The 26,068-nt window shown below is 38.6% G+C and overlaps 3 protein-coding genes across 5 annotated transcripts; 2 read left to right on the top strand and 1 right to left on the bottom strand.

The window, feature by feature from the left end:
* Window positions 1-1,037: 1,037 nt before the first annotated feature.
* Window positions 1,038-5,396, top strand: LOC104928095 (carcinoembryonic antigen-related cell adhesion molecule 6). 2 transcript variants are annotated; one of them, XM_027287162.1, is made up of 7 exons: window positions 1,038-1,205; window positions 3,294-3,635; window positions 3,733-3,948; window positions 4,141-4,413; window positions 4,738-4,828; window positions 5,148-5,178; window positions 5,255-5,396. In XM_027287162.1, the coding sequence occupies exons 1-7, from the start codon at window positions 1,169-1,171 to the stop codon at window positions 5,318-5,320; spliced, it is 1,056 nt and encodes a 351-aa protein (XP_027142963.1). In that variant the 5' UTR covers window positions 1,038-1,168; the 3' UTR covers window positions 5,321-5,396. The 2 variants fall into 2 exon arrangements, with proteins under 2 accessions (XP_027142963.1, XP_010740617.3); XM_010742315.3 differs by having other exon boundaries at window positions 5,145-5,178.
* Window positions 4,856-12,153, bottom strand: LOC104928096 (sialoadhesin). Its single transcript, XM_010742316.3, has 8 exons — window positions 11,777-12,153; window positions 11,206-11,348; window positions 10,886-10,968; window positions 10,599-10,804; window positions 8,619-8,882; window positions 7,907-8,218; window positions 7,093-7,195; window positions 4,856-6,738 (listed from the first exon to the last, which is right to left on the bottom strand). The coding sequence occupies exons 1-8, from the start codon at window positions 11,835-11,837 to the stop codon at window positions 6,681-6,683; spliced, it is 1,230 nt and encodes a 409-aa protein (XP_010740618.2). The 5' UTR covers window positions 11,838-12,153; the 3' UTR covers window positions 4,856-6,680.
* Window positions 12,154-12,537: 384 nt separating this feature from the next.
* hpn (hepsin) lies at window positions 12,538-24,269 on the top strand. 2 transcript variants are annotated; one of them, XM_019256861.2, is made up of 13 exons: window positions 12,538-12,749; window positions 13,532-13,698; window positions 19,393-19,500; window positions 19,649-19,690; window positions 20,200-20,329; window positions 20,418-20,537; window positions 20,738-20,778; window positions 21,145-21,310; window positions 21,612-21,802; window positions 23,053-23,148; window positions 23,319-23,461; window positions 23,728-23,892; window positions 24,185-24,269. In XM_019256861.2, the coding sequence occupies exons 2-13, from the start codon at window positions 13,662-13,664 to the stop codon at window positions 24,227-24,229; spliced, it is 1,284 nt and encodes a 427-aa protein (XP_019112406.1). In that variant the 5' UTR covers window positions 12,538-12,749; window positions 13,532-13,661; the 3' UTR covers window positions 24,230-24,269. The 2 variants fall into 2 exon arrangements, with proteins under 2 accessions (XP_019112406.1, XP_027142962.1); XM_027287161.1 differs by lacking the exon at window positions 24,185-24,269 and having other exon boundaries at window positions 23,319-23,515; window positions 23,728-23,817.
* Window positions 24,270-26,068: the final 1,799 nt, after the last annotated feature.

The following is a 26,068-nucleotide window of genomic DNA, read 5'->3' as shown; positions in this document are numbered from 1 at the left end:
TCTCTCTCTCTCTGTCACACACACACACACACACACACACACACACACACACACACACACACACACACACACACACACACACACACACAGCATGATAACATCTGTTATCCTCCCTCCCTCACCCCCTCCAGCCTCCCTTACTTTCCCTACCATCTTTCAGCCTTTGAGAATCAACTTTAAATACTTGGCTCACAAAATTTTACTTTCAAATAGGTTCCTTCTTTCTGAAGGACAAGCAAGTTGACCTGCTGATATCACAGCATGACTTGCATTGCTTTTTACCCCGTTCTTGTTCTAATACCCAGTAACATTTTTTTTATTTTTGTGTTGATTTTTTTAGAGATGGAGACAACAGACTCAGTGTCCCACATGTATCCATTACACTGTTAACCTTTAACTGAATTTCCACCACATGAACTCTGGTATGTAGGTCTGTGAGGCTGTACTTACAGGCACGTTGATGCCTTGAACTAAATGCTTGCTACCGTGGGCACAGTATCAATTCAAACATGTTTGGCAGGTTTGTTTAAAAGGTTCACCAAACACATAGCACAGCTACTCTGCATTAGTTTGGAAGGTATGTTGCAGGATAGATGAAAAATCACTGTGAAGGAATCACGAATGTCTATCCTGGCAGAGGTTTCACTACTACTTATTAGAGCATTACTATAATTAGTCAGTGGATCATTAGTAAAAAAATATCAAGACAATCTATCCAATAGTTTTTGACGTATTTTAGTATGGACCAAAGACTGACTGATTAACTTAACCAAAATAGAACCTGCAGAAAACACCTTAGATGTCAAGTAGTTAAAAGTGATGCCCCTCAGTGATGCTGCTGCTGAAGTTGTTTTAAGTGTCAGATGATACCCCTGTTGTGCTGAAGCAGTAGCAGGGTACATCAGGAAATCAACAAAACCAAATACAATAGATGAACAGATACATGGTGTCGGAAAAAACCCTCAACTTCCCTATTTGCAGACTGCCATTTATAGTTTTTGCATGTTTCCAACTTCTCATTTCTCTAAAGACAGGGACGTATGTAGACGTATGTTCCTTCTGTTGCACCCTACTTCTCTCCTCAACACTTCACTCTCTTCAAGTCAGAGCTATTTCAGAAAGTTATACCAAATAATCGTAATAATTCCTGTTTTGCTTTGTGGAGAAGATGATTGCAGTGCTGATGCTTCTGATCTTAAAGTCAGGTAAGATTATTCTTAATTTATCTTTAAAGACAAAGTTAATTCACACATCAGGAAGCAGATACATATATCTATTTATTTGTTGGGTTGTACACAAAATGATCTTTTTGAACCTAAATGAGATACTTCATTAAGTTTCAGTATATTTAAGTTTGTATCAAGTTTGTTAACGGCTTTAAAATCTCACTTCTCTCTCCAAAAGTTACCATATCTATTGCTAACCCAATTTGCCGTTTCAACATATGCAGTATCTGCAAGCTCATGTTTTGCTGCGCTTACCCTAAAATTCAGCCAGATTTCCACCTGTCCTGGATCTGGTCATGCTAATTACAACTGTTTATCTAATGTAGGGCAGCTTTGGTAAGATGATTAAAAAAAGCCCCTTAAAAAACCTCAAATCGCAAACCATTTTGAAAAAACTGCTGCAAAGTTAGTGTGTCTCAGCCATGTGCACCAAAACATGCTTGTTGTTGAAATGAATTTATTGGTTGGCTATCGGTAAACAGTGTTGCAAAACTGCCATGTTCCAATCATTACTTTTTAGTGTCCTCTAAAAACAGTTTTTGTTGTTGCCTATGCTACTTCTTTGCTGTGTTTGTGTGTTTGTGATCTCCCAGGACTCATTCCCTCCTGCTTATATTGTAATTACATGTTGAATTAAAGCTGCAAGCAGCGATGGTCGGGCCCTCGCATATGTGCGCATGTTGAAATGTGCACACTTCGAAATGTGCGCATGTGGAAATGTGCATAGAGCGCCACACCCACACAGTTTCCCCAAAATGCATAATTTTGATAACTTTTACTCAGGAAGTCTATGTGAACACACCTACCAAGTTTGAAGTGAATTGGATACAATCCCTAGGAGGAGTTTGTTCAAACATGACCCCTTGTCAACCAGCCCAAAACAGCAAAAATGGTGATTTTCATTCTTAAATATCTCGCTCCTGAGTTTCGTGACTCTGTGTCCAAAACTGTGGTGGGGCTGTTCCAAAGAAAAATTGCAGGGGGCGCTATAGAGCGCTTTTGCCCCGCCCCCTCATTAATTATGCAGCCGAATTTTGCAGAATACTGCTGTTAACAATCAGAACAAGTTTCAGACAGCTCTGAGAAAGTATATGATAGCCCAACACTGTTTCAGACAGCTCTGAGAAAGTATATGATAGCCCAACACTTTTGCCCAAAAATCAGTGTACGTTCATGTGCGAGACCCCCAAAATGCAAAATTTTACGGCCGACATTGGGGGTAGGCAAATTTTCATGAGTTTTCGGGGGGATATAACATTGGGGGTAGGCAAATTTTCATGAGTTTTCGGGGGGATATAGGCCATCTAAAAGGCGATTTACTTTTAGGAAACTGAAGAAAAAAAAATAAAAAACATTCGAAATTCAATAGGGCCTTGCACCGCGTGCTCGTGCCCTAATTACCTACTTCTAGCAAAGCCATAGTTATATTTTCATAGGGGGCTGACACCTCATTAAGTTTCAGTATATTTAAGTTTGTGTCAAGTTTGTTAAGGACTTTAAAATCTCACTTCTCTCTCCAAAAGTTACATCTACTNTCAAATAAAATAATTATTATATGAATTATATGAATTATATATTCAGCAGTTTACGCAAAATGTTACAATTTTTGTTAGGGAGACCAGAAAGTAGAGCATTACAATCGTCAATTCTGCAAGTGATAAAAGCATGCATTAATATCTCGGTATATAGAAATGGTCGTACTTTGGCAATGTTCTTAAGATGATAAAAGGCAGTTTTAGTTATGTTTTCAATATGGGGCCCGAAGCTGAGATCAGAGCCAATGATAACTCCCAGGTTTACTTGTTTAGAAGGTTTAAAATTATGTGCTTGAAGTTTTATATTTAGTTTCTCTCTCTGTGCCTCAGGAGCAATAATTACAACTTCGGTTTTGTCTTGGTTGAGCTGTAAAAAATTCTCTGCCATTTATAATTTTATGTCTAAAATACAGTTAAAAGGGGCATCTATTGGCCCTGAGTCATCCTGACGACGTCCTTTAGTTCTGAATAATGTACAAGAAGTCAATGAAACTAATAAAACATATCATATGACATCATGGTCTCTCCGCAGGAACTGTGAGTGCTTGGTCTGTGACTCTTGAAAATCCAAATCCTTGTGCTTTAAAGGGATCATCGGTGGAGTTCAGGTGCTCATACAACTACAGCAAACAGGAAACTGTTGACAAGACTACATGGCACAAAGGGGAATTAAAAGACGGCCTCTGGAAACGTGTTAAGCTCTCAGACCTTCCTTCTTATGAAAATCGTACTGAATATCTTGGTGACCTGCAGCACAACTGTAGCCTGGCAATTCATGATGTGCAGGAAAATGACGCTGGATATTACTACTTCAGATTTGATACATATACTGTTGGATGGCGCAGTAAAACAAGTGTTTATCTGTCTGTCAAAGGTAAAATAACACTAAATGAAGTCTTAGTTATCAAGTTTAATATATTTTGATTTTCTTAATATCCTGATCTTGATTTCTTTAACTGATTCATGCCCAGAGCTGAGTGCCAGAGTGTACCCTGACACTGTGAGAGCAGGAGACACTGTGACTCTTGAATGTACATCCTGCCAACTTCCCAGTGTTTGGTTCAAAGATGGACGTCGAGTAGCAAAAACAGAGTTCCAGGCTCAGGTAGAGGATGCTGGGAATTATGCATGTGCTGTTGAAGGACAGGAGTCAGCACTCTCTGATCCCGTGGCTCTAGATGTTCAGTGTAAGTATCTTTATCATGACTTTGTTAGTTTAAAGAATTAGTATTTCACTGTGGAAAACATGTATTTAATAAAAGAAATAATAGATTAAGCTTCAGATTTAGGGCTGCAATGTACAGCGTAATTCTTCCCTTTTAAACCTGCACAAAAATACAGTGAATGTATAACAACGAATGGTTGCATTCTTAATACAGATCCCCCCCTGAGCGTGTCTGCTGAAGTGAGTTATTCTGGCAAAGCAAACAGCAGTGTGAATCTGACCTGCAGCAGCACCGCTAACCCTCCAGCAAACTACACCTGGTACAAGAGGACAGATTCTCTCAGCTCCACGGTGCAGGTGGGCTCAGGACAGGTTCTGTCTATTCCCTCTGTGGAGCAGTCCCATACTGGACTGTACTTCTGCCAGGCCAGGAACCAACTGGGGGAAAACAATTCAACTGAGCTGCTGACAGTCGATGTAACAGACAGTGAGTAAGATAAATCATCGGCACACTAAGCTGTTATGACCTGTATAGGGATTTCTGATTGCAACCACTTGCCTGTAATTATACACTAATGAAAACATAGTTATACATATTAGATCCTTTAAACATGTTCTGTAATTAGATTATTGTCTTTTAACTCTTACACACTGGACCTTTAGAAAAACGGGAAACTTTCCTGATTGGAAAGACTTTAGGGTGGGCTGTAAAAATGTTATTCATCCCATACTGTATGTAATCATAACTCTGGAGTTAGATTCAAAACTGCTTAAAATGTTAAAACACTTTTTTTTTTCTCTCTGCCTCTAGAAACAGTTAACCACTTCATCCTCCTTGTTGGTATTGGAGTCAAAGTCGTTATTATTATCATGCTCACACTGGTTATTATTATCTGGGCCTGGTAAGTTAAGTTTTGTTTGAAATGGGGTTTTTTTTAAGATTAGGGTTAGGATTTTAAATTTTTTCAAGTTTATTGGATAGAGAGAGCTAAAGAGTGACAAGAATGTGGGGAGAGAGAGATGGGGAATGACATGTAGGAGAGGGCCGCAGGTCGGATTCGAGCCCTGGACTGCTGCGGCAAGGACTGAGCCTTCGTACATGCAGATGCTTTACCAACTGAGCTAATCGACACCCCACATTTGACATGGTTAATTTTATTATGACTGTCTTTAATGACTCAGTTCAACGTACAAATCTTTCTTGTTTCATTTGTGAAGCAGGTGGAGATGTAGTTCTGCTGTGGACAAAGAGGTAAGAAGGACCTATAGCTCTGTTTAAAATAATGACAATGTGTCACACTTTCTAATATTGCCCTGTTATGTTTCAGGAGAACCACAACGATTATGAAAACATCCCTACTGCACACACTGACAGACACTTGGCACAAGTGTAGTGATTTCCTGTAAAAGCAGCATTTATTCCCGACTTCTGTCTGTGTGAACACTCTTCTTTTCTGTACAATTTTAGACAATTGTAACATTATCAAGATAACATTACTGCTGTTTATTTCATCAGTTAATTACCCACAACCTGAAGACAGAGGTGAATATGTTTTGTATCCTTCTTGTGACATTACAGGGGAACCATTCTCTTTTAATTCTAGTTTTGTGTCAAAATGTTATATTTATACCCATTTTAACAGTGTTTCTGGTCTGAAAATATTGTTGCAGGAAATAAATCTATAGTGTGAATGGTTCACTAGCGGCAGACTGTGTCCAGAAGAGGATATGCTGCCCCCTTGAGTTCAAAATACTCATGTACATTAACTTGTAAACCTTGAGTCTGCAACATATTAATATAGTTTGCATTACTAACCTCAGCCTCATCCTTTTTAAGTTAGGGTTGAGATTTTATTTTTTTGATTTTATAATATTCAATGTTTTAGAAACAACATACAAACAGAATAATGTTTATTGGGTCTATAATAGTGAACTTTTGGGTTTCACACTGTAAACTGATCAACATGTGCTTTTACATAGATAGACACTTTGGCCACACTATTGTAGTAATCAATGATCACTATTCAGTGCTCTTACTGTGGACTTCTAATGAAAAATGACAACTATAAAAACATCTCACACCTGCTGCATGTTTTCTGTACAAAAAATGTTCTGTATTGGAAAGTAAAAAAAAAGAAGAAGCTGTTTATTAATTCTAAGATAGCAACCATTTTGTAAATCTTTGTATCACTCTCTTCTATATGCTATGTACATAACACTGAGAACAAATCTCACCTGATAATACAATGTAGCTTATAGCAGTTGTATGAGCACCACTAACTATCTCAGTTTCCTGTTAAAACACCATATAAATGTTAAGAATGTACAGTAAATGTGATGTGCTTATACGTGAACTGTCTCTTTAAATGTTTGCAAAATGAAACAATCCACTTCCTTGTTTACTTAATTAGCATTTAAAAAAAGAAGATGTGTGCACTGCTTTACTAGGCTATTCTTACTGTAATACGATACATTGGAGAAAAGCTGAATTCTAAAAATTGACTAATGAGATGAAAAGTACATTTTGTAAATGCATGTCCTGGTATCAGAGTCACTGTCCTCCTGGTTTTCATCCTCCTCCACTTCTCAGGATCTGGTCAGTATCTGTGAGAGTCTTATCACACTGAAGAGTTTACTCAAAACCACACGGATGTGTCCCAGTCCTAACTGCTAACAGCTTTTAATTGGATCATTATAACTGTATTTACAGGCTGCTTCAGTGTTTTCTGTTTCTGGACATTGCTTATACAGAACTCAGTGTGCAGTGGTCTCGGTGAGGACATATGATTGGTGCTGGGATGACTTCTTTCTCCTGAAATGACAAATGACTCATCAAAACACCTACATTTACATCATAAAGTTATTATGCTTATTTGATCTTATGATCGTTAAATAGATCATTTATTCAAATACTGAATGCTGTATGTAAAAATCTTTCTTTACACCACTCTCATCACTTCAACCATTTCATCACAAATTATAGTCTTTTGATTGCTCACATCTAGATTAGATTATTCCAGTAGTTCAACAACCGATGAATGCAAACTGTTATGAACGATACGTCAGGTGCCTTTAGATCACATCACATCACTTCTTGCTAGGCTGTTTGTCACATGCTCTACACAAACAAAGACATAATATATTAATACAGAAGTAAAGAACTCACCTTGTAATGAGTAGAGCTACTAGAGCTATAATAGCCAGTAGAACACCGATGGTCACTCCTATAATCACCAATCTGCTTCCTGAAGACTCAGATGGGGTCAATGCTGTAGTGGACAGGAAATGGATGAGAGCTTACTGTTGGTCTCAGGCAATATTTTCATATAATGGGATACACATTGTGAATGGCTAGACCTTTGGAACAAAGTCATCCTGATATAAAGGTATTTCATAATTTTGGGCTTCATGGCAGCAGAGCCTGCAGGTTTGGACTGACTTTATGTGTTTGCTAAATTTAAAATGAATGCAGCGGAATTGGTTTGTCTTTTCTTACTGAAATGCTAAATATTTGTACTACATATGACTTGACAAAGTCATGTTTTTCTGTTGTATCTCAAATATAAATGAGCAATCAGAATAAGTAGGCTATCAAATGAAGTCACTTGAAAAAATAATGTTCAGTGTCTCTGTTTTAAGCAAGACAAACCAAACCACAAATTACACCCCATGGATATATAGGAAATAATTCTCAGAGTTTTGATAATTCAACCCCTTGATTTGTTATATCTCAGTGACTAAAAAGATAAATTATTATTTATTTATAGATTGTCAGAGATATATATAATATATCTACCAGCTACAGTATTTAAGTCAATCTGTCATGTAAGCACTGCCTGCTTTGTCAAAACTTTGAACTGAGTTTCTATGTTTTGGGCAAATTATTTGCAAATGTAATAAAAAAACCCTCCATAACACTGTTTGAGTTTGGCATGATTGCCAAACTAAAACTGGTTGTCAATAGTTCTTCACTTGCCTACCTCTGGAACTTGTGAGGGTTACACTGTTAGTCTGTGATCCATGTCTGTTGCGAGCTACACAGCAGTGCTGCCCATATTCCTTAGTAGTAATGTTGGCAACTCTGAGTGTCGGGCCTCTTCCGGTGGGTGTAGCCAGTGATTGTCTTGCTGGATGAAAGCGTTTGTCTGCTGTAGGGAGACACGCTGCACCATGGTACCAGGTGTATATGTGGACTGGTGGGTTAGCGTCGCTGCTGCAGGTCAGAGTCACGGGAAGCTCGTCCTGTAGCTCTCCAGCAGGAGAGACTAAGACAGTTGTGTTTCGAGGGGAGTCTAGACAGAAAGGAGATAAGTGAATAAGTGTTATATGACATTCTGACAAAACACTGACACAACTATCGAACTAAAATCAAACTAAATTTCACTTATGAAACTTTTTGGGGAGGTTTCTTCATCCAGACAAAAATTTCTCAAGAAATTCTCTGTTGAAATGCCGTCAGCAGCTTGCTTAACTTGTTCAGTGAACAAGAGTTACATATCTAACAAGCCTTCTCATCTTTCTTCCTTCTGCTTTTGGATGTACACATATGACAGAACAAACTGTGAGGTAAATGAACAAATAAATTAATGAATATGTCTCTCTCTATATCCTATCATGAGGACTGTAGATTTGCTTGCAGTATATTATTTTACATGACATATAAGATCTAAATCAAGATTAAATTTCACTTACACTCTACATCAATGGGCAGCATTGTAGAATTCTGTACTTTATCTCCAGTCTGTATCTGACAGTAGTAGCTGCCAGAGTCATCAGATGTAACCTCACTCAGGTTCCACACACGTCCAGTGTGTCTTAGGCCGGTGCTCGTGTTCTTGTACCATCTGAAATGGGCCTGTGGACCGGCTGAAGGGCTGCAGCAGGCCATAAGTACAGCCCCGCCCTCAGTGATGTCACTGGATGAACTTGCTGATACTGTCACTGAGCTGGATGAGTCTGGAGGAAAACGAGGGTTACGAAAGAAGGAAAGTACATATTAGATTACTTACTACAGATATTAAAGTAGAGAGAATTCATGTTTTAACTTGTAGGTCAAGTGAGTATTTTAGCAGTGTAAAATCACTAACTGCTTGGCTTTCTTCTTATGACGTTTCTGCAGGGGTTTTTTTCCAGAAATTTCTTGATTCATGAGCTGAAACCAACAATTGGATGGCGTTCTCTTTTTTAGGTCCTAGGCCAGGATTTTAAATACAGTGGTCAAAAGTCAAACCACCCACTAGAGATGAGATTAGAGAAGTGCTTCTCTAGTCTATATCATGGTATATAAGCTATGTTTTTGTTTTTTAAAGAAATACCCAGTTCTGGGACAGTTCTTTACTATTCTTTTCTTAAAATGAATAAAATAAATGAATAAATAAATGAATAAAAACAACACACTGAGGACATGAAAAGTTGACCATAAATACTAGTAGTAAAACACACTAGTAAAGGTGTTACTAGTAAAATTGTACAAATTATTTTAGAATAATAGTTCAAAATTGCTTTTTGACTTGCAAAGCCCCTCACTGACTCTCTGACCCTCTGACCTATCTGTTAGCTGCAGCTGAACCACAACTATTCCTGTACAACTGTCATCAACAATACAATGTAACGTAACAATCTGTTCCCAGCCTGAGATTAAAATCTTTCAGCTGACTACAAATATCATACATTTCTTTTTATTCTACTGTATTCTATGATTTTTTTTGGTTGTTTTGTTTTTTCCTATAGGGTACCATTATTCAATGAGCTTTGTGAATCACAAAGGATGAGACAGCATGGAAACAGAGAGGAAAAATAAGTAAACACAGGAGTGTGACACAGACATTTCTCAATCATTTCCTAAAGCCATCTTTACATTGGAACAACACCACCAGCCTGCACACACGAGATCAGATTCTAATACCTTAAATTGCTCTAAATCCCCCTTTTAAAAGACTTGTCAGCAAAGACAAGTTACAGTTTGTCCTCGCATGTTTGTCTGTGAGCGATGTTGCTAGTGTAGGACTTGGTTAGTGACTAATGACACTGACAAAGACACTGGCCTTTGACAGTATGGAACTGATGCTAAGTTTAAAAAGTATTTATATGCTGTCAGTTTCAGTTCCACTTCTCATCAATCGCAGTGTCAGACCAAGAGTTGCATTAAGGAAGTGGTTAAAACATAGATGCATGTTATCTCAGTATTAAAGTAATACAAACAACAACAAAGTTGAAATATTTTTGGTATTGTTTTTGAAGAATTACTACCAAATAGCTACCACTCATTGCTGTTGTAAGTGGGCATTTACTCTCAGGCACACAGACGGACACACAGTAAAGACAGACAGTAAAGAGATTGCACCAGTGAGTGAGACAGACAAAAACAGTGAGAACATACTGAAGAGGAAGGACAAATAAAAAGACTTTGTGGTTAATCTACTGTGGTTTGTCAGTGCAGTCAGGTTTACTTTAAAGCTTTTGACATGATCATGAACTGTGGGTAAAAATCAGGGTACGACTGATAAAAATCACCTCCCTAATTTGTATTCAAGATTATAACTTGGCATAAGTGCAATTATTTGAGCCAAACAAAAAAGATCACATTAAATTCTAGGTGTATCATGTAAATACTTACTCATAATGCTTTGTTAAAGAGGATGATGTTTATTGTGGCATATGAAATAGTCCTACCTGCCACCAGCAGCTGTAAACCGCTCTGCTCTGGCATCTTCTGTGTAGGGTGGCTGGTGATGAGGTAAAACACATAGGCTCCACTGTCTGACTGTCTCACATTAGAAATCCTCAGAGAACAGTTTTTTGTTCCTGGTTGTCCCAGGTACTCCACCCTGTTCCTGTAGGATGGATCTGGGAAGATACCGTCACTGTGAAAGACATATCTGAGACAGACAGAGAGACATGCAATGAGTTCTTTGCTTTAAAGAATTGCAGGTCTTCTGTCTGAGTGTCTTAAACAGTACCTCGGTGTGATACAGCGGCTGTCTTTGAGACACCACATCTCAGACAAAACTTTGTACTGTTGTCCTTCTTCTCCACCTCCACCCTAATAGAGAGAAATAAACAGAGATGCTATAGAAAACATGACTCTAGATGTTCAATCTACACCCAAATCTTTGACTGCAAGCTTAAAATAGTCAGTATAACTCAGTGAATCCTTACTGAACGCCATGATTCTTCATTCTGATCACACATTTTTAGCTCTGACAGAGGGAGTCTTCTGGTTAAAGACACACTGCAAGATATATAGCAGCTGCTAACAATGCCTTCTTTATTGAATCACCTGAGCAGAGGGACGTCCCTCCTCCTTGGCTTCATTTGAACTTTGGGGGTAGTCATAGGAACACGGGAGAACCACTGTGGAACCAACCACAACACAGATAGGACTGGAGGGGAGATGAACTGACCAATCACCAGCAAGAATACCTGACGCAGAGAAAAACACTTTATTATTACCACCACAAGTTAATTAGTTGATTTTACAGATTAAAGATAAAGCCAATCCACTGTTGCAGATTTCTCTATATTGTATTTATTGTATTTTGTATGAATTGCAGCTTTTTTCTAAAAACACTAGAGAAGAAATCAGGAATGTGTCTGCTCAGCTCAAGGACTGTACTTGGTCTCAGCTCACTGGATGTTCTCCATGGGAAATGATTGGAAAAGTAACAAAGCACGTCACAACGAGAACTCTTACTGAAAACAAGGAGATAGATACAATATGCAGCTCTGTAGGCAACAATCCTCCCATCAGCTGTGGCTGCACATCAGCTTTATGATTTTTATAATATCACCCTATAAATGAACACATGAGGATGGTGGCTGTCATGAACGCTGTCTGTACAAGCTCTTACCTTTCAAACACAGTGTGAGCAGCAGCCAGAAGCTCTGCGCAGCGCCTCCAACCATCTTCATCACTTCCTGCTGTGGCTGTTGCTTGTTTTGTTTTGTTGGGGTCTCCTGAACCTTCCTCCCTCAGTCACCAGCACTCCTCCTCTGTCTTCACCTTGTCTTTCTGTGGCTCGTCTAACAATCTAACCCCGTCTGCTCTTTAGTTAAGTCAGTGAGTGCTTCTCTTTTTAAATTGTCCAACTTCCCCTTATTTTTTTCTTCCAAAAAGAAATGGGGTGGTGACTTAGCTTTCATGTCAGCATAGGGAACTTTAAATAAGTGTGTAGGTGTTGTGACTGTAAGTGTTTTCAGGTTCAGTTGTGGCAATGGGAATATGAAGCATCCCACATAACAACAGCTGTCATGCTTAAATCAGCTTAAAGCTGTGTATTATCATGAGGCCTGCGTGTCCACCTGCACAGGTATGCAGACAGCCTGTGTGAGAGCTCTCGTGCCCCTTTTGTCCACTCAGAGGCGTGTTGCTGACGTCACTCGCGCCCCTCTGGTCTCGCGCAGCTGACCGCTCACAGGACGACCACTGAACACGACAAAAACTTCGGATAAACTTTTTTTTATTAACTTTGTCCGAAAAAAACAGTCCAGTCTTCCAAATGTTTCTCTCTCTTCTATTAGAAGCTGGCGCCGGTGGTTTTGGTTGACAGAAAAGGTCGATGAAATCTTTGTTGCAGCTTTTATTTCTTCTTCTTTTTTCTCCCTCTGGGGTCAGTAACCTGTGAAGAGAGCAAGGGGGGAGAAAAAAAAAAGGATTTACTGAAATCTGGGATTTATCTGCGGCGGCGTTTCATCAATATTGTCGCCTGTCTCCGAGGTAGAAGTTTTGTGTTTTTGTTTCTTTCTTTCGAAAAGGATAAACATTATTTGTCATAAGATACTTGTCATTAAAGAAGGGGCTCCACCTGCTGCAAGAAAATACAGGTGAGTCACTTTCTGCCCTTTGGTTTTATAAATATTAGCCACAAGCCTAATTTTGGTGTCATTAAATTATTACAAGCTTGCTTTAGGCTGCACTGCTAAAACGGTAAAAAGGCAGCACATCATTTTACAGTTTAAACCTTTCTTAATGTCCTTTGACATGCTGAGCCTGTTTAACCATGTCTGTCATAAGAGCTATAACCGGGTCAAAAATGTCAGAGCAGCTTTTATTTTATGTTATAGGCTTTTTAAATATCCTTATTTGTGTATTGTGTATTTCCCTATAATAATGCCTTTGTGCTCTTAGAGGTCCCATATGACTTCAGGTCCTCCTGCTGGCAGATCACTTAATACTGATAGTCAATAAAGACTAGTTTTTAGTAAGTTTTACATCATAGAAATAATTAGTTACACAGTGAGACAGACATTAGCAGACATGGCTGTCAGGAGGAGTGTGTGCTTGACTGGGTTGATCCTCAGTGTGTGCTGCTCTGAAACAAACATGTGATGTAACCGACTTGTACTTTAGAGCATATCAATGACAAAATATAAGCAATATTATTAGTGAAAGTGTACATGAGGTTTGTGAAGGTTCTCAGTTGTGGATACATTAAGATGTTTCACCTCTCATCCGTTTGTGGTAAAACTCGTGAATCCTCTCACTTTATATACTTTCACCCTTACATCTCCTTCTGCCACGCCATTTCTTTGTTTATCGAAGAAAATGTATTACCAACAATACTGTGCTTGTATGTCACTTACGACCATTCATATCATATTACCAGGCAAAGTCGACTGCCAAGGGCTAAGACCACCTGCCCTGAGGAGTGAGGGGGAAAGAAGGAAGGAAGGAAAGAAAGAACAAAGGAGACAGATCATTGTGTACTGCTGTCCTCTGCCTCTTACTTTATACAGATGTATGCTGAGAAAGTTTTGACAGAGGGGAAGATGGGTAAGTGCACATGTTAGATACACTGTTGTTCCTGCTCTCATTCTACCCACCTATCCCTCGTCGTACACACACACATGCACAGATGCACAAAATGCTGTGCTGGTCATGCTGCAACTCACACTGTTTTCTGTATTTGGGACCAGACATCAGTCCACTTGACAGTTAACCATTAACTGGTTTGGTCAAAACTGGCTGGTTGTCTCTTTTTTGTTTCCCGGATTTATTTTTTAAGGTTTGGCTTTCATCATAGACAACACAACATATTTGGACTGGTTGTAACATTTTTCCGACTAATAAGATTAAGTTGTACCTCAAATAGAAATGTGATAGTGACCTTGATAACAGGTGCCAGGAGTAACCAATACCCATCACACCAAATTATACTTTATATTGCAACACATTATATTTATGGCAATTACAGCACACTCTCCTGGTGGTCATAAACAAACAGCTCAATCTACCCACATCAATATAAAGCTCTCCTACCTCCAATAAACATGCTCCCATCAATGTTAGTGAAGCCACCAGAAAATCTACATCTGTCCTCTTGTTATTTTGCATGAACTGTAAGGGTATGTTAAAGTTTTATGGCTCCTAATGAGTTTACTGCGAGTGATATGATCCTTTTATAGAGAAGTAAAGATGAGATAACTTGCTGCGTTTTACTGTTCCTAAATAGTGTGAACATTGTGAGCTGTGAAGCCCAGTGTTTGTTATGCCTATATATATGATGACCTTACGTTGTACTGTCGAAAGCCTCTCTCTACCTTTTGGACTAAAAAAAAAATTCAAATCTTTAAACTTTGTAGAGATAATAAATTCCTTGTTTTTATTTCAGGACCCTGCCAGACAAAAGCATAAGGACCTACCTTATATTGCAGGGGTCAGTTTGAGTGCCAGTATGAAGCCAGCAGTCTCCAGTTAAATGAAGGCATCAGTTCATATCCACATCTTCCGCTGCGTCTCTCATCAGGGCTTCCTGGTCTTTGTGTCCCTCTTGTGCTGTAACAGTCCGAATAGATCAGCTAGGTGTTTGGTTTTGTCATTTCTGTTGTTGTCTGACTGAAGGGAGTCCACCCAGATGTAATGATTCAGGCTGTGTGTTTGGTGTGTGTGTGTGTAATTACAAGAAAAACAGTCTAGTCAAGGAGTGGCATATGGTGTGCCTTATTTTGCGTGTGGCTGTGCTTAGATTAGGAGGGACAGCAACTGTTTCCATAAACAAGCTGTGTTTACCTGTGTGAACCTGAACGTGACCTGCTTATGCTGTATACGTGTGTGAACATGTAGCATAACATATGCTGACATACTGCACAGTATCTGTGTTTATTTATACTATCCCGCCATAACCTCCACTACAAGTATGAGTCATAACTTCTACTGTGTGAGGTCTCCTCCTGCTCCTACATGGTCTATTTGCCTCATCCCACTTCTTACCACACCTACACTTCAGTCTGCGTCAGGTCCGAACCTTTTTAACTGCTTCTATTAAAATTGGAGTGAATTTATGTTGAATTACACCCCTGTTTTTGATGGAACAGATATATATAAAAAATATGATCTTCCTGTTTTGACAGTAGTTTCGGAATCTGTTTCCCAAAGTCCGAATGTCAGTGACCCATGATCATACAGTTGATACTGACTATGCAGTCAGCAATGGACCTTGGGTTGGCATTATTGTTTCAGGCGGCTATTATCAAGGTCAAGAATGAACTTTCAGACCTAACTTGAAGTCAAAGGATAAGCAAAGTCATAAAAGCAATATTGATAAAACAAAAATAGATACTTCATTTGCATCTTAGATCCTTGGCTCGTGTGGACAACAAAGAACATTTTGCTTCATGCAGAATGTGTTTGTGCATCTTTTTTGTTTTTTGGTTTGAGGACAGCCACGTCTCATCTGGTACACAGCTGCTTTCCACCCAACACTTTTTTATGTTACTGTGGGAGCCGTAATGTGTGCAAATTTAAGGGTATCCCTCCCAACATCACAGAGAATGAGTAATGAAGTAACCATTTCCATTGTGCTGTTTTTGGCTAGTCATGTGACTCATGGACAGAGCATAGAAACCCCCCGAATAAAATGTATGTATGTTTGGTTTGTTTGTGTGGAGAGGTCACAAACAGCAACTGATGATTCATTCTTCTGCACCTCTTGTGTTATTTACCACCATGGCAACAGTCTCAACGACAGTGATACATTGTGCCATTTTTAGCTGTTGAAACTTTTTTTTCTTTCTTATATAAGATTGATCCAGTATTGAGAGCGATACAGACAGCAGATGCAGACCATAATCCTTTGGGGCAACTGACAGACATGGTTGCTATATAACTCTGCTGGAAGCTACCAGACTTCATTGACAAAAACAGTAATTTTACTTGTTGAATTGCAGGAGATGCTAGTCTACCACTGCCTGAGTTTGTTTGTGTTATTATGTGACTTTGGTGTTTTTCTTTAATTATCTTTTTGGGCTTGTTATGTATTATATTTGATAGTGAAGCTGAAGACAGGCAGGAAAGGGAGAGAGACAGAGAGCGAGGGATAAGGCCTGCAGGTTGGAGTCTTAACGCAGGCTGCTGCAGTAAGTACTCAGCTTCCACTAGGCGGTTTACCAAAGCACCAAAGTCACACAAACTAACGACTGAGACAGCTGCAAGCCAGGGAGGTAAAATCACTGATTTTGAAGTCTAGTCACTTTGAGCTCAGCGATATAACTGCTGCCTCTAATTCAACAAAAGAAATCTTACTCTTTGACAAAAAGTTCCACCCCTGTAAAGATCATTTACATAATTTGGTCAGACAATAACAATCTGAGCCTGTCAAAACAAGCACTTTAGTGGATCTACATTGATGGTAGGATTACATTGCAGCACTCTCACTCAATAGTGGACCAGTTTGAGAAATTGCTGTCCCCATCAGTCAAACAGATGCAAAAAGATAGACTGAAATCCAGGTTGAAAAATACTGAAGTCACCAAGTTTGTTGTCTATGAGCTCAGATAAAGTCTAATTTAACAGTATTGTGACAGTGTCTTTCACTGTAGGCTACTAAAAACTGAATCCAGTTTCTCAACTATGTCTTGGTATAAAGAAACCTGTTTGAATCTTTGAACATAATGCAAAAAGTACTGATGTGTTCGTATTATTCACAATTGACTACCAGCTTGCAGCGTACTCATCAGCACATAATACTGCAGTAAAGAACCCTGACTCTCACACACACATACAGGAGCAGGTGGTCTCAGGTAGAAGTGGATACAATAGAGTGCCTGTTCTGTCCTGCAATTTGATTGTGTTGAGGGGAACAGAGCAGGAAAGAAACAGGAAGAAAGGAGTCTGGGAACAAGGGGGTTAGACAGCACCAACGTAAACTTGTTTTGCTGGAGTTGTGAGTCTGTTGAAGTGTGTGGAGGAGATGTTGGGGTATTTCCTGGAAAACACAATCTGTAAGAATGAACATTAGAAAGTCTTTCTGATATGTACAGCATTCACTCTTTTTTCAGTCTGAATTATTCTTTGTCTCTCTTTGATCTTTTTACACCAATTTTACCATCCAAGAACAATAACACAATTATGATGCTGCCTGGATGTTGAGAGGGGAAATAGAAGGGAAATGCAGTCAAAGTGCAGGTAGAGTTGTAGGTTGTAGTGTAGAGGGAGGGAGCAGATGTGAGGAGATAGCGGAGATTGAGGTTAAGTTCACTGAAATAACGAGTCTACACAGCTATCACATTTCTTGATGTGAGACCAAGTAGTGTGACTTCTGTACAACACTGGTTTGTGAGTTGTTTACTTCCACAGATCAAGACATGGGACTCAGCTAAAGACACTGTAAGATCATTGTGGTTCTGCTTTCAGATGCCCAGCATCCCAGTGGGCTTTTAATGTCCAGTTAAAATTAACTGATTGAAACTGATATAAACTGATATTGTCCAGAAACATTTACATTTGGTAGACATAATGTCACAGTTTCAAATATTTTATTGAACATTTTCTTAGTTGTGATTATTTTGTGAGAAAGCTAGAGATGTGAGAGAGCAATGGAAATGTTGAGACAGAGGCAGGAAGGAAACAAGAATGTTTTCTCTGATACTTACAGTATCTCCAGTTGTTTCCTTGCACACTGATGGAAAGTATTACTATTACAGTTTGGACTGTAAATCCACCTAATAACATCCTGCTTTTTTATAACATTACTACAGACACAGACTCTAAATAGCCAATATTTATGTACTAAATTTGCTCTTTCAGCGTGGGCTCTATATTTTACTTCAGCGATTACTATTGATAAATAGAAACAGACACAATTATTTTTATAACATCCTCATAAAAAAAAAGGTTCAACTTGTCAAGCCAGACAATCTTTTTTTACTGCAGACATGTCATAGCTGGACACAGACAGATGTAATTAAGAACATGATGATGGCGGTATTTGATTTACCAGATCCAGGGCTCCAATGCTACCATTGTGCATCATGTTCATTAATATGGATGAAATGTAGTGAGGCCATCTTTAATGATATTAGCAACACCTGCCAAACACCAGTCCAATGTGCGCTTGTAACATTGTCTCGTCTAACACTGAAACGGAAAGAGGGGGAAAAAATATACATTTTACTCTCTACATGGGTGTAAATATTACAATTAATGATGGATCGATTTCATTTAGCTGCTGGCTTGGTGGGTGAGTACTAAGCTATGGGTGTTTGTTTTTTTCATTTATGTATTTTAAATATTATGGCTGCCTACATTCAAGCAACAGATAACAGGTCTAACCCTGGCCTCCTGCTTTTGCCTTCGCTGCTGATCTAACATAGATGATGATGATAATATTGGCTATATGCATGTGTAAATGGTTGATGTGGAATGTGAACTGAGCTGAGCTGTGTTTAATGATTACGGATGTCCCCACATTAGTAAGAAGTCCCAGGTGAAATGAGAGAAAGAAAAAAAAGAAATAGAGACAGAAGAACGAAATATCAACAGACCTGTCAAAGCAGGAACAGGAAATGTGGAGCTATGATTAAGTGTCCTAGTTGACAGTGAGTCAGCAAGCACAGTGCCAGAACAGGATTCATTAATGTTAATAATCACACATGTTTTTCGTTCCATTACATGTCTGCAATGGAAAATGTTAATTATAGTTAGTTAGTTAGTTAGTTATTAACTCTGATGGTCGAGCTGACAAAGCTCAGAGCAGAGCAGAGGATAACAGGTGCAGGTACGCACACATACTGTATGTGCATGCAGACATGACATGATGGCACAATATCCGAGCTTAAGAGTTTGTTCTCGCTTTGTGGAGAAATGCTAGACTTTAGACTATTGATCTAATCAGTGTCTGTGTCATTTGTACTTTTCAGTCTGTGCCAGGACATGTGCTTGTATGCCCCTCCACACTGGGACAGCGAGCTGAACACGGTCATTTTGCTCATGTTTGTTGTACGGTGGCACTGAAGAGCCCAAATTAAATACTAGCAGTCTGAATTGTGCCAAGCATTATTGTATTAGATAACAGCATACATATGCGTATATATACATGTTTATGTCAGCAACAATACAGCTACACAGCTTTAGCTCAGTCATAATATTTACTTCTTTGTCTTTGTCTTCATCAATCTGCGTTTTTGAAAATGTTATGTAATGCTGTGTGTGTGTGTGTGTGTGTGTGTGTGTGTGTGTGTGTGTCTGCAGGGAGCAGGGGAATCTCTCTGACCTGTGTGCTGACCCCCTGCCGTGTCATTGGGGTGTGTATGATGCTGATGACCTTGGGAGCCATTGGAGCAGCCGTCTGGGCCGTAGGTCAGACCACATGCTGTGACACGTACACATTTATGTCTGACTGTAATCTGTTGTTTTTCATTTCAAGGTGTTAATGTTTGATAGTTCTCATTGTCAAAAATCTTTCATTATTTGGTATCATTCATTGTGCATTATTTCCATTCTATAGTTACGTATTGCACAATGGAGGAAGACACAGGACTATATGATGGTGAGTTAGAACAAACATAGGTTTCTTATAAGTAATTCTAGACCAGATTTTAAGTACACACATAATAAACAGGGTTAATGGGAACCTCAGTGTATTTTATTGTCCACAGAAGAGCTGTAAATTCTGATTTTATTATATTATATATGAAAGAAATACCACATGAATTTTAATTACCTACTTTTTACTGCTGTCAACATTTGTATTTAGTCCTGTTTGCAGAGAAAAAAGGAACTTATAGACTTATATCTTTCTGTAGTTACTTAAATATCTGAAGATAATGTATTTCTAATGATTTTCTATTTCTACAGTATATGTATTTTGATTCAGATTATGTGTGTAATCAAAATAAAAAAATTAAAACTGCCAAAAAGTACAAGCTATGAACAGATAAACAAACAATCTCTGAGTTCATAAAAATTACCAAATAAATGATCATCACAGTGAGAAAAAGAAAAAAAGAAATATATGTTACTGTTAGACCTGTTTTAAGCCCAAATTATTCCCTTCAGTTCAGGTAAATTCTGCCGACCAACGTCTCAGAGTCTTTGACACGACCCAGAGGAGGTGGCGTCAGGTGTGTTCCTCCTCATCCAATGAGCTGCTAGCAAGCATCAGCTGTGAAGAAGTGGGCTTTGTCAGGTGAGACCTTTTTCCAGTCACAACTGCAGGTTTTCGTGCAGCACTATGACACAGGACTAAAGTGTGTGTGTGTATGTGTGTGTTTCAGTGTGGTGAATTACTCAGTCATATCAGTGCCAGAGGCGAGTGGAGATGGTGGTGAGTTCTTCTGTGTCAGACAGGAAGAGCTCAGCTTCGGCAAGAAAATCAAAGACTCATTGTTCCCATGGTAACAAACACCTGTCTGTTTGATCCTGCACCTGTCTCACAGCAGTCTAACCTTCTACTACACTGTCCTCTCTGTTGCTCCTCCTGCCTTTTCTTTCACTCGTCTACTCGGTTAACATAGAGAAAGCTGGACTTAGTTTAGTTTGGATGTTTCCTTTTTCTCCGTCAGGTTGTTACTAACTCTGTCTGTCTTTGTTGCAGTGACTGTGAGAGCAGGGAGGTTCTCACACTGTTGTGCCAAGGTAAGCTGTGAGCTCAGATCTGCACTCATTCTGTCTGACACACTGGCACAGTTTATACCCTGATACCCTACACCCACCTCCCACCACATGGTTTGTCATCTTTCCATACACCCTGTTATTTGCTTCTTACTCTGACAGATGCTTTCTCTACAGCCTCTCTGTCATTGTTTCTGTCCTTCATTCTGCTTATCTCTTCTTTTCTTACTTAGCTTTGTATTACTCTGAATTTCCACTCTATCACCCATTCGCATTCTTGTCTCATCTGTCTTTACTTTATTTCTCCCGTCTATATACGTTCTTTCACCTACAGTTTGTGCGGACAGTGAACTTATTTTCTCCCCCTCTGTGCCAATCTCTCCTCTGCAGATTGTGGCAGGCGTAGTTTTGCAGCAGACCGCATAGTTGGTGGTGTGGATGCCAGGCAGGGTAGTTGGCCTTGGCAGGTCAGCTTGCAGTATGATGGAGTTCATCAGTGTGGAGGATCCATCATCTCAAACCGCTGGATCGTCTCAGCAGCTCACTGCTTTCCAGAGTAAGTAATAAAGCCAAATTTAAACAAAAATCATATTTTATTTGTAAAAACACGTTGGACAATTTGGATTATTTTTTAACCAGAAAAATCAGGTCTGAACAAAATGCTTGGTGCATTTTTTAGGTATTCTAAATATAGTCATTTTCGTGAGATTCTCACAGTTATAATTATGTTATAATTATATTTGATCAAGACACAACATCAGAATCATGTTAATTAACTGTATATATTGTCAGTACTGTATGTTATGATATTGTATGACTTGTAATCATGTCTTCCTCTTTTACTCTTTTCATGCTAGGAGGTATCGCTTCGTTAATCGTTGGCGTGTGCTGCTTGGCTCCATCTATAATAAGCCAGTCAATGCCAACGTGGCAGAGGTGAAGACCATTGTTTACCACAGCAGCTATTTGCCCTTTGTAGATGCTAACATTGATGACAACAGCAGGGACATTGCTGTTCTGGCCCTCACCCAGCCCCTCGCTTTCAACGGTAGGACATGCAAGGACACACACAACACACGTATTCATCAAAGGAGAAACAAACTCATCTCCACACACCTGTAGTATTTGATTGCATGATGACAGGGATTAAAGATGGCTAAGAATGGCAAAGAAATGGAGAGAGCAAACGGGACACAGAGAGATAACTTGCCTGCTTTAGGTTTCCTGTTTCTCAGGTTGAAGTCAGTGGGACAAAAGTTCTTTTATTCAGCATAATTACATCAGCACTGAACAGGATGTAACTACAGATTCCTTTTATGACGTCTGATGCTCACTTTCTGTCCTGGAATCCCAAGCCTAGTACGTAGAGTCTAGTAGACTGGAGCCATCTGTCTTCTACTGGAATATCACTGAAATCTGTTGAGTGATTTACACTGAATATCTAAACATCTAAATCCAAATATACTTTATTAACATTATATGCACTGACCAATAAGAGCAAAGAAACTGTTGAAGACATATATTGAGACATGCTCATGGAGGAAGTGGTTTCTGAAATGTAAATGACACTTGATTTATCGTCAAAATGTTGTGACGTAGTGTTCAATTGTTGACCAGAAGAAGCTTGTAGTGGAAACTCTAAAAGTTGGTCGTGTCTGACATCTAGTGTTTGGTATTTATAATTACAACCAGAACATGAAGGCCATTGGAGTGAAAAATAACAAGTAAAGGACAGTTTAAGTTTACTAGCACTTACATGTCAGGTGCAGTCACCCTTCACTTAGACAGCACGTTCCAATGAGAATTGTCCTGTTTTACCCCGTTGACAAGCAAAAATTAAAGCGGTTGCAAAATTAAAGATTCAAGGATTCAAGGAGTTTTATTGTCATTGCAGCACATGTAAAACATGGGATGAAACGAAATTGGTTTCCCCTGGTCCCGGAGCAGCCTGATATAAAATATGAAACAAGATAAGAAATAAAAATATATATATATATATAGAATATAAAATATAAAAAGTAAAGGCAAATTTAAATTTAAAAACAAGTATATACAATAAATAGAAGAAGAACAACAGTATAACACCATGAGTAGGAGTAAAATCAAGACGGGAACTAACCTGAAAATTAGACTAAACTTAAATCTACCATTTCAGTTCACTCATAATGTATAAATGTCTGTATTGTCTCAGTGTGTCCCTGACACATGTTGCAGTGGTTTGTTACTGTTAGCTATTATTAGTAGTAGTATTATTATGTACATGTGTTTACATATCTCAATACATATGTTTGTGTGTAGAGTACATTCAGCCTGTTTGCCTGCCAGCATACGGTCAAAGGCTGATAGACGGACAGATGGGAACAGTAACAGGCTGGGGAAATGTAGGATACTATGGTGAGTCTATGTTTAACTACAGCTGTACTGTAATACAGTCCAAATGACATGTTGGATGATGTTATTCAGATTCTTATCAACATACATTCTTGATACATAAATACATATTTCTAGATAAAATGATTGTTGTTTTGAATTGTATTTTGAATTGTGGTGTTTCTCACTTGCAGGTCATCTAGCAGATATTCTCCAGGAAGCGAACGTCCCCATCATCAGTGACACTGTCTGTAACGCTCCTGATTACTATGACAATCAGATCACCACCAGTATGTTCTGTGCTGGTTATGAGAAAGGAGGCACTGACGCCTGCCAGGTCAGGGTGTGCCTGTGTTGATGCGTTCTGGTGCATAAAAGCTGGTGTGTTTATGTGCGTGGGTTTCTAATTAGGGACTTCTATTCTCTGATATGTCCTCATATGTATGTATACTTTGTTTAATCTTGTTTAAGCTTGTTATAATCTGCATGCATATAGCTGGTTGTTTTCCATGCTACTTGTATTTACTTGAATTTCTGTTTATTCTTGCCTTAAATGGGTGGTTTTATAATGTGTGTGTGTGTGTCAACTACTATAATCCTCAGGGAGACAGTGGTGGCCCTTTTGTAGCAGATGACTGCCTGTCCAAGACGACTCGGTATCGTCTGCTGGGGGTGGTGAGTTGGGGTACAGGTTGTGCCATGGCCAAGAAACCTGGTGTCTACACCAGAGTGTCCCGATTTCTGCCCTGGATATCTACGGCCATGAGGGTGAGAGACTGGATTGGATTTTTTTATTTCACTGTATTACTGTATTTTGTTGTGTCGTCATAACAACCAAGGAATGATCAGTAGAGGGCACACTAGTTTTTCCTCACCCACACACACAAAATGATGTAATTGTCAAGTTAAGGAAACCAGCAAATGTGCAAACAATTAATCACAGAATTTTGAAAATAATCATGCTTCAAGTTTGGAAGTGAACTACATCTACACTTTCTTGTGACATTACATCTATGACATTTTTTAACAATTTCTGGTCTCTGATCTCTCTCTCTCCCAGAACTATCACAACTCACAGGGGGTTCACAAAATGGCCCGGACATGAGATTCCTGCTCACTTGTTTCTACTTTTTCTACTCTTGGATGAAAATATTAAAAGACCTCGTAGATGTCAACAGGAACTGTTCGACAGGGGGACGGAAGCCTGTGATGTCCCCCTCATATCACGGTTCCAGAGTCTCCTACTTATCTAAAACATTTTAGTAAAGATTTAACCACTTTCTGATCCTTCCCACATTGTTAAATATCTACCAGCACCATGCATGCTAATAGATAACCCGTATCTTTGTAGAGATACACAGACAGATCTTTCCAGTAGTCCAGTGTGTTGGATTTAGTGTCATCTAGTAGTGAGGCTGCAGATTACAACTAAAAAATGCGAGGAAAAGCGCACTGGCCATGAAACTTGCGAAAAAGATCCGCTCTTCTGTCGATATTATAGGCTAAAGTAATGAAAACACACCAAACTTTATTTCAGGTGATCATACAATAGATGCTGCTAAATCTCACACACTGGACCAATGCAGAGAGTTATTGAAGCTGACTAACATTGTTTGTATAAAGTTGAGGCAAAAGTGAAATAATACTAGAATCCTTATACTGGATTTAAGAAGCCAGATTTGTAAAATATTATGAGATTATTTTTCTGAGATGACTTTTTCTTCTCTTGTATTTTTTAGCTGCTTACTACTGTGATGTCACCAGAAATCAAGTTAGAAATAACCACTATAACTTATGAGCAACATATTGAATTTAAATTTAAAGGCTCAGGTTCATCTTAAGCATTCAAGACATAATTTCAAATGATTTATACAACAAGTGCCAGACTTTCTGCAGCCAGTTTGCACAGTGAGCCACAATGAGTGCAGACTGCACTGTTCAGTCAGGATCTTGTGCAAATTCAACTCTTTTAGTACACTTCCATTGTGCAACATACACCCACACAAACAGACAGTACAAGATTAGAAAAATGTCAGTGATTCGTGGGTAATGCTAAATAATAACTAAAACATTTCCTGGTGACCTTTATTTTGTAAAAGTACAGCACACATCAACCTTTTCACGTAGTAAATGTCTCATTTTATGATTCAACTTATGTGAACTGTTACTGTATGTCATGTCTTTTTATATGCAGTAGCCTGACTTTTGTATGAAAAATAATTATTCATGCAAGTTCTGCCTCCCACATGAACTGATGAAGATTATGCTCATATTGAAATCAGTATTTTGTTGTTGTCTTGTAAATATTAGTCTTGTTTGTGTAGACGTTTATTTGAGACAGATGTTACAGATGTATTCATGATCCACAGATCTTAAAGCCAAGAGTGCAATTACTAAAATACCCATCTGTTCTTACAGTCATATTTAACATCAACCACAAAAGCATATTTCAGCAACAAGTTTTGGAAACTTTCGACTTTACTGGACTGTAAAAAGGAAGTGTTTCGGGTCCTCATGACAGACGATCAGCAAATACAAAATGCATTCATACATACGATACAACACTCAAGATACATTCTGAAAATATAGTGTAATATAATAGATATCACTAAATCTGTATCCCTCACCTGTATGGGATGTGAACACAACTAACTCAAAATACCTTTGAAATCTTTTTGGTACTGATCTTTAGCTGTTAAACAGAATGTAATATACATTCATAAAGGGCCATACTACTCACTGCTAGTTCCCCGTCTGAAATAAAATGAATGTATGTACATTATAACAGTTATGATGTGTACAAGAGAAATAAATATTGTAAAATGTAAATTGTTACATTGAGTATTGTATTGAAATAAAGCCTCAATTAAAAACAACATGCCCACAATCATTGTGTTATAATATCATATTTATATTATTTTAACATTAAATATACAAATTATAT

The sequence above is a fragment of the Larimichthys crocea genome, chromosome XIII (assembly GCF_000972845.2).
Source record: "Larimichthys crocea isolate SSNF chromosome XIII, L_crocea_2.0, whole genome shotgun sequence".
Classification (NCBI taxonomy): Eukaryota; Metazoa; Chordata; class Actinopteri; family Sciaenidae; genus Larimichthys; species Larimichthys crocea.
Note: the sequence above shows the minus strand (reverse complement) of the source record. Positions and strands in the feature narration are given on the sequence as shown.

Bases quoted from the DNA above. Each gene is read 5' to 3' on its own strand.
- LOC104928096 (XM_010742316.3), bottom strand. From the start codon at position 11,837: ATGAAGATGGTTGGAGGCGCTGCGCAGAGCTTCTGGCTGCTGCTCACA. The intron at 8,219-8,618 runs GTAAGTGAAATT...CTTTCTGTCTAG, and splicing joins GCTGCCCATTGATGTAGAGT to ACTCCCCTCGAAACACAACT. The intron at 6,739-7,092 runs GTGAGTTCTTTA...TTGTCATTTCAG, and splicing joins GTAGCTCTACTCATTACAAG to GAGAAAGAAGTCATCCCAGC.
- LOC104928095 (XM_010742315.3), top strand. From the start codon at position 1,169: ATGATTGCAGTGCTGATGCTTCTGATCTTAAAGTCAG. The intron at 4,414-4,737 runs GTGAGTAAGATA...CTCTGCCTCTAG, and splicing joins GACAGTCGATGTAACAGACA to AAACAGTTAACCACTTCATC. The intron at 5,179-5,254 runs GTAAGAAGGACC...GTTATGTTTCAG, and splicing joins GTTCTGCTGTGGACAAAGAG to GAGAACCACAACGATTATGA.
- hpn (XM_019256861.2), top strand. From the start codon at position 13,662: ATGTATGCTGAGAAAGTTTTGACAGAGGGGAAGATGG. The intron at 20,538-20,737 runs GTAACAAACACC...TCTTTGTTGCAG, and splicing joins AAAGACTCATTGTTCCCATG to TGACTGTGAGAGCAGGGAGG. The intron at 23,893-24,184 runs GTGAGAGACTGG...TCTCTCTCCCAG, and splicing joins GGATATCTACGGCCATGAGG to AACTATCACAACTCACAGGG.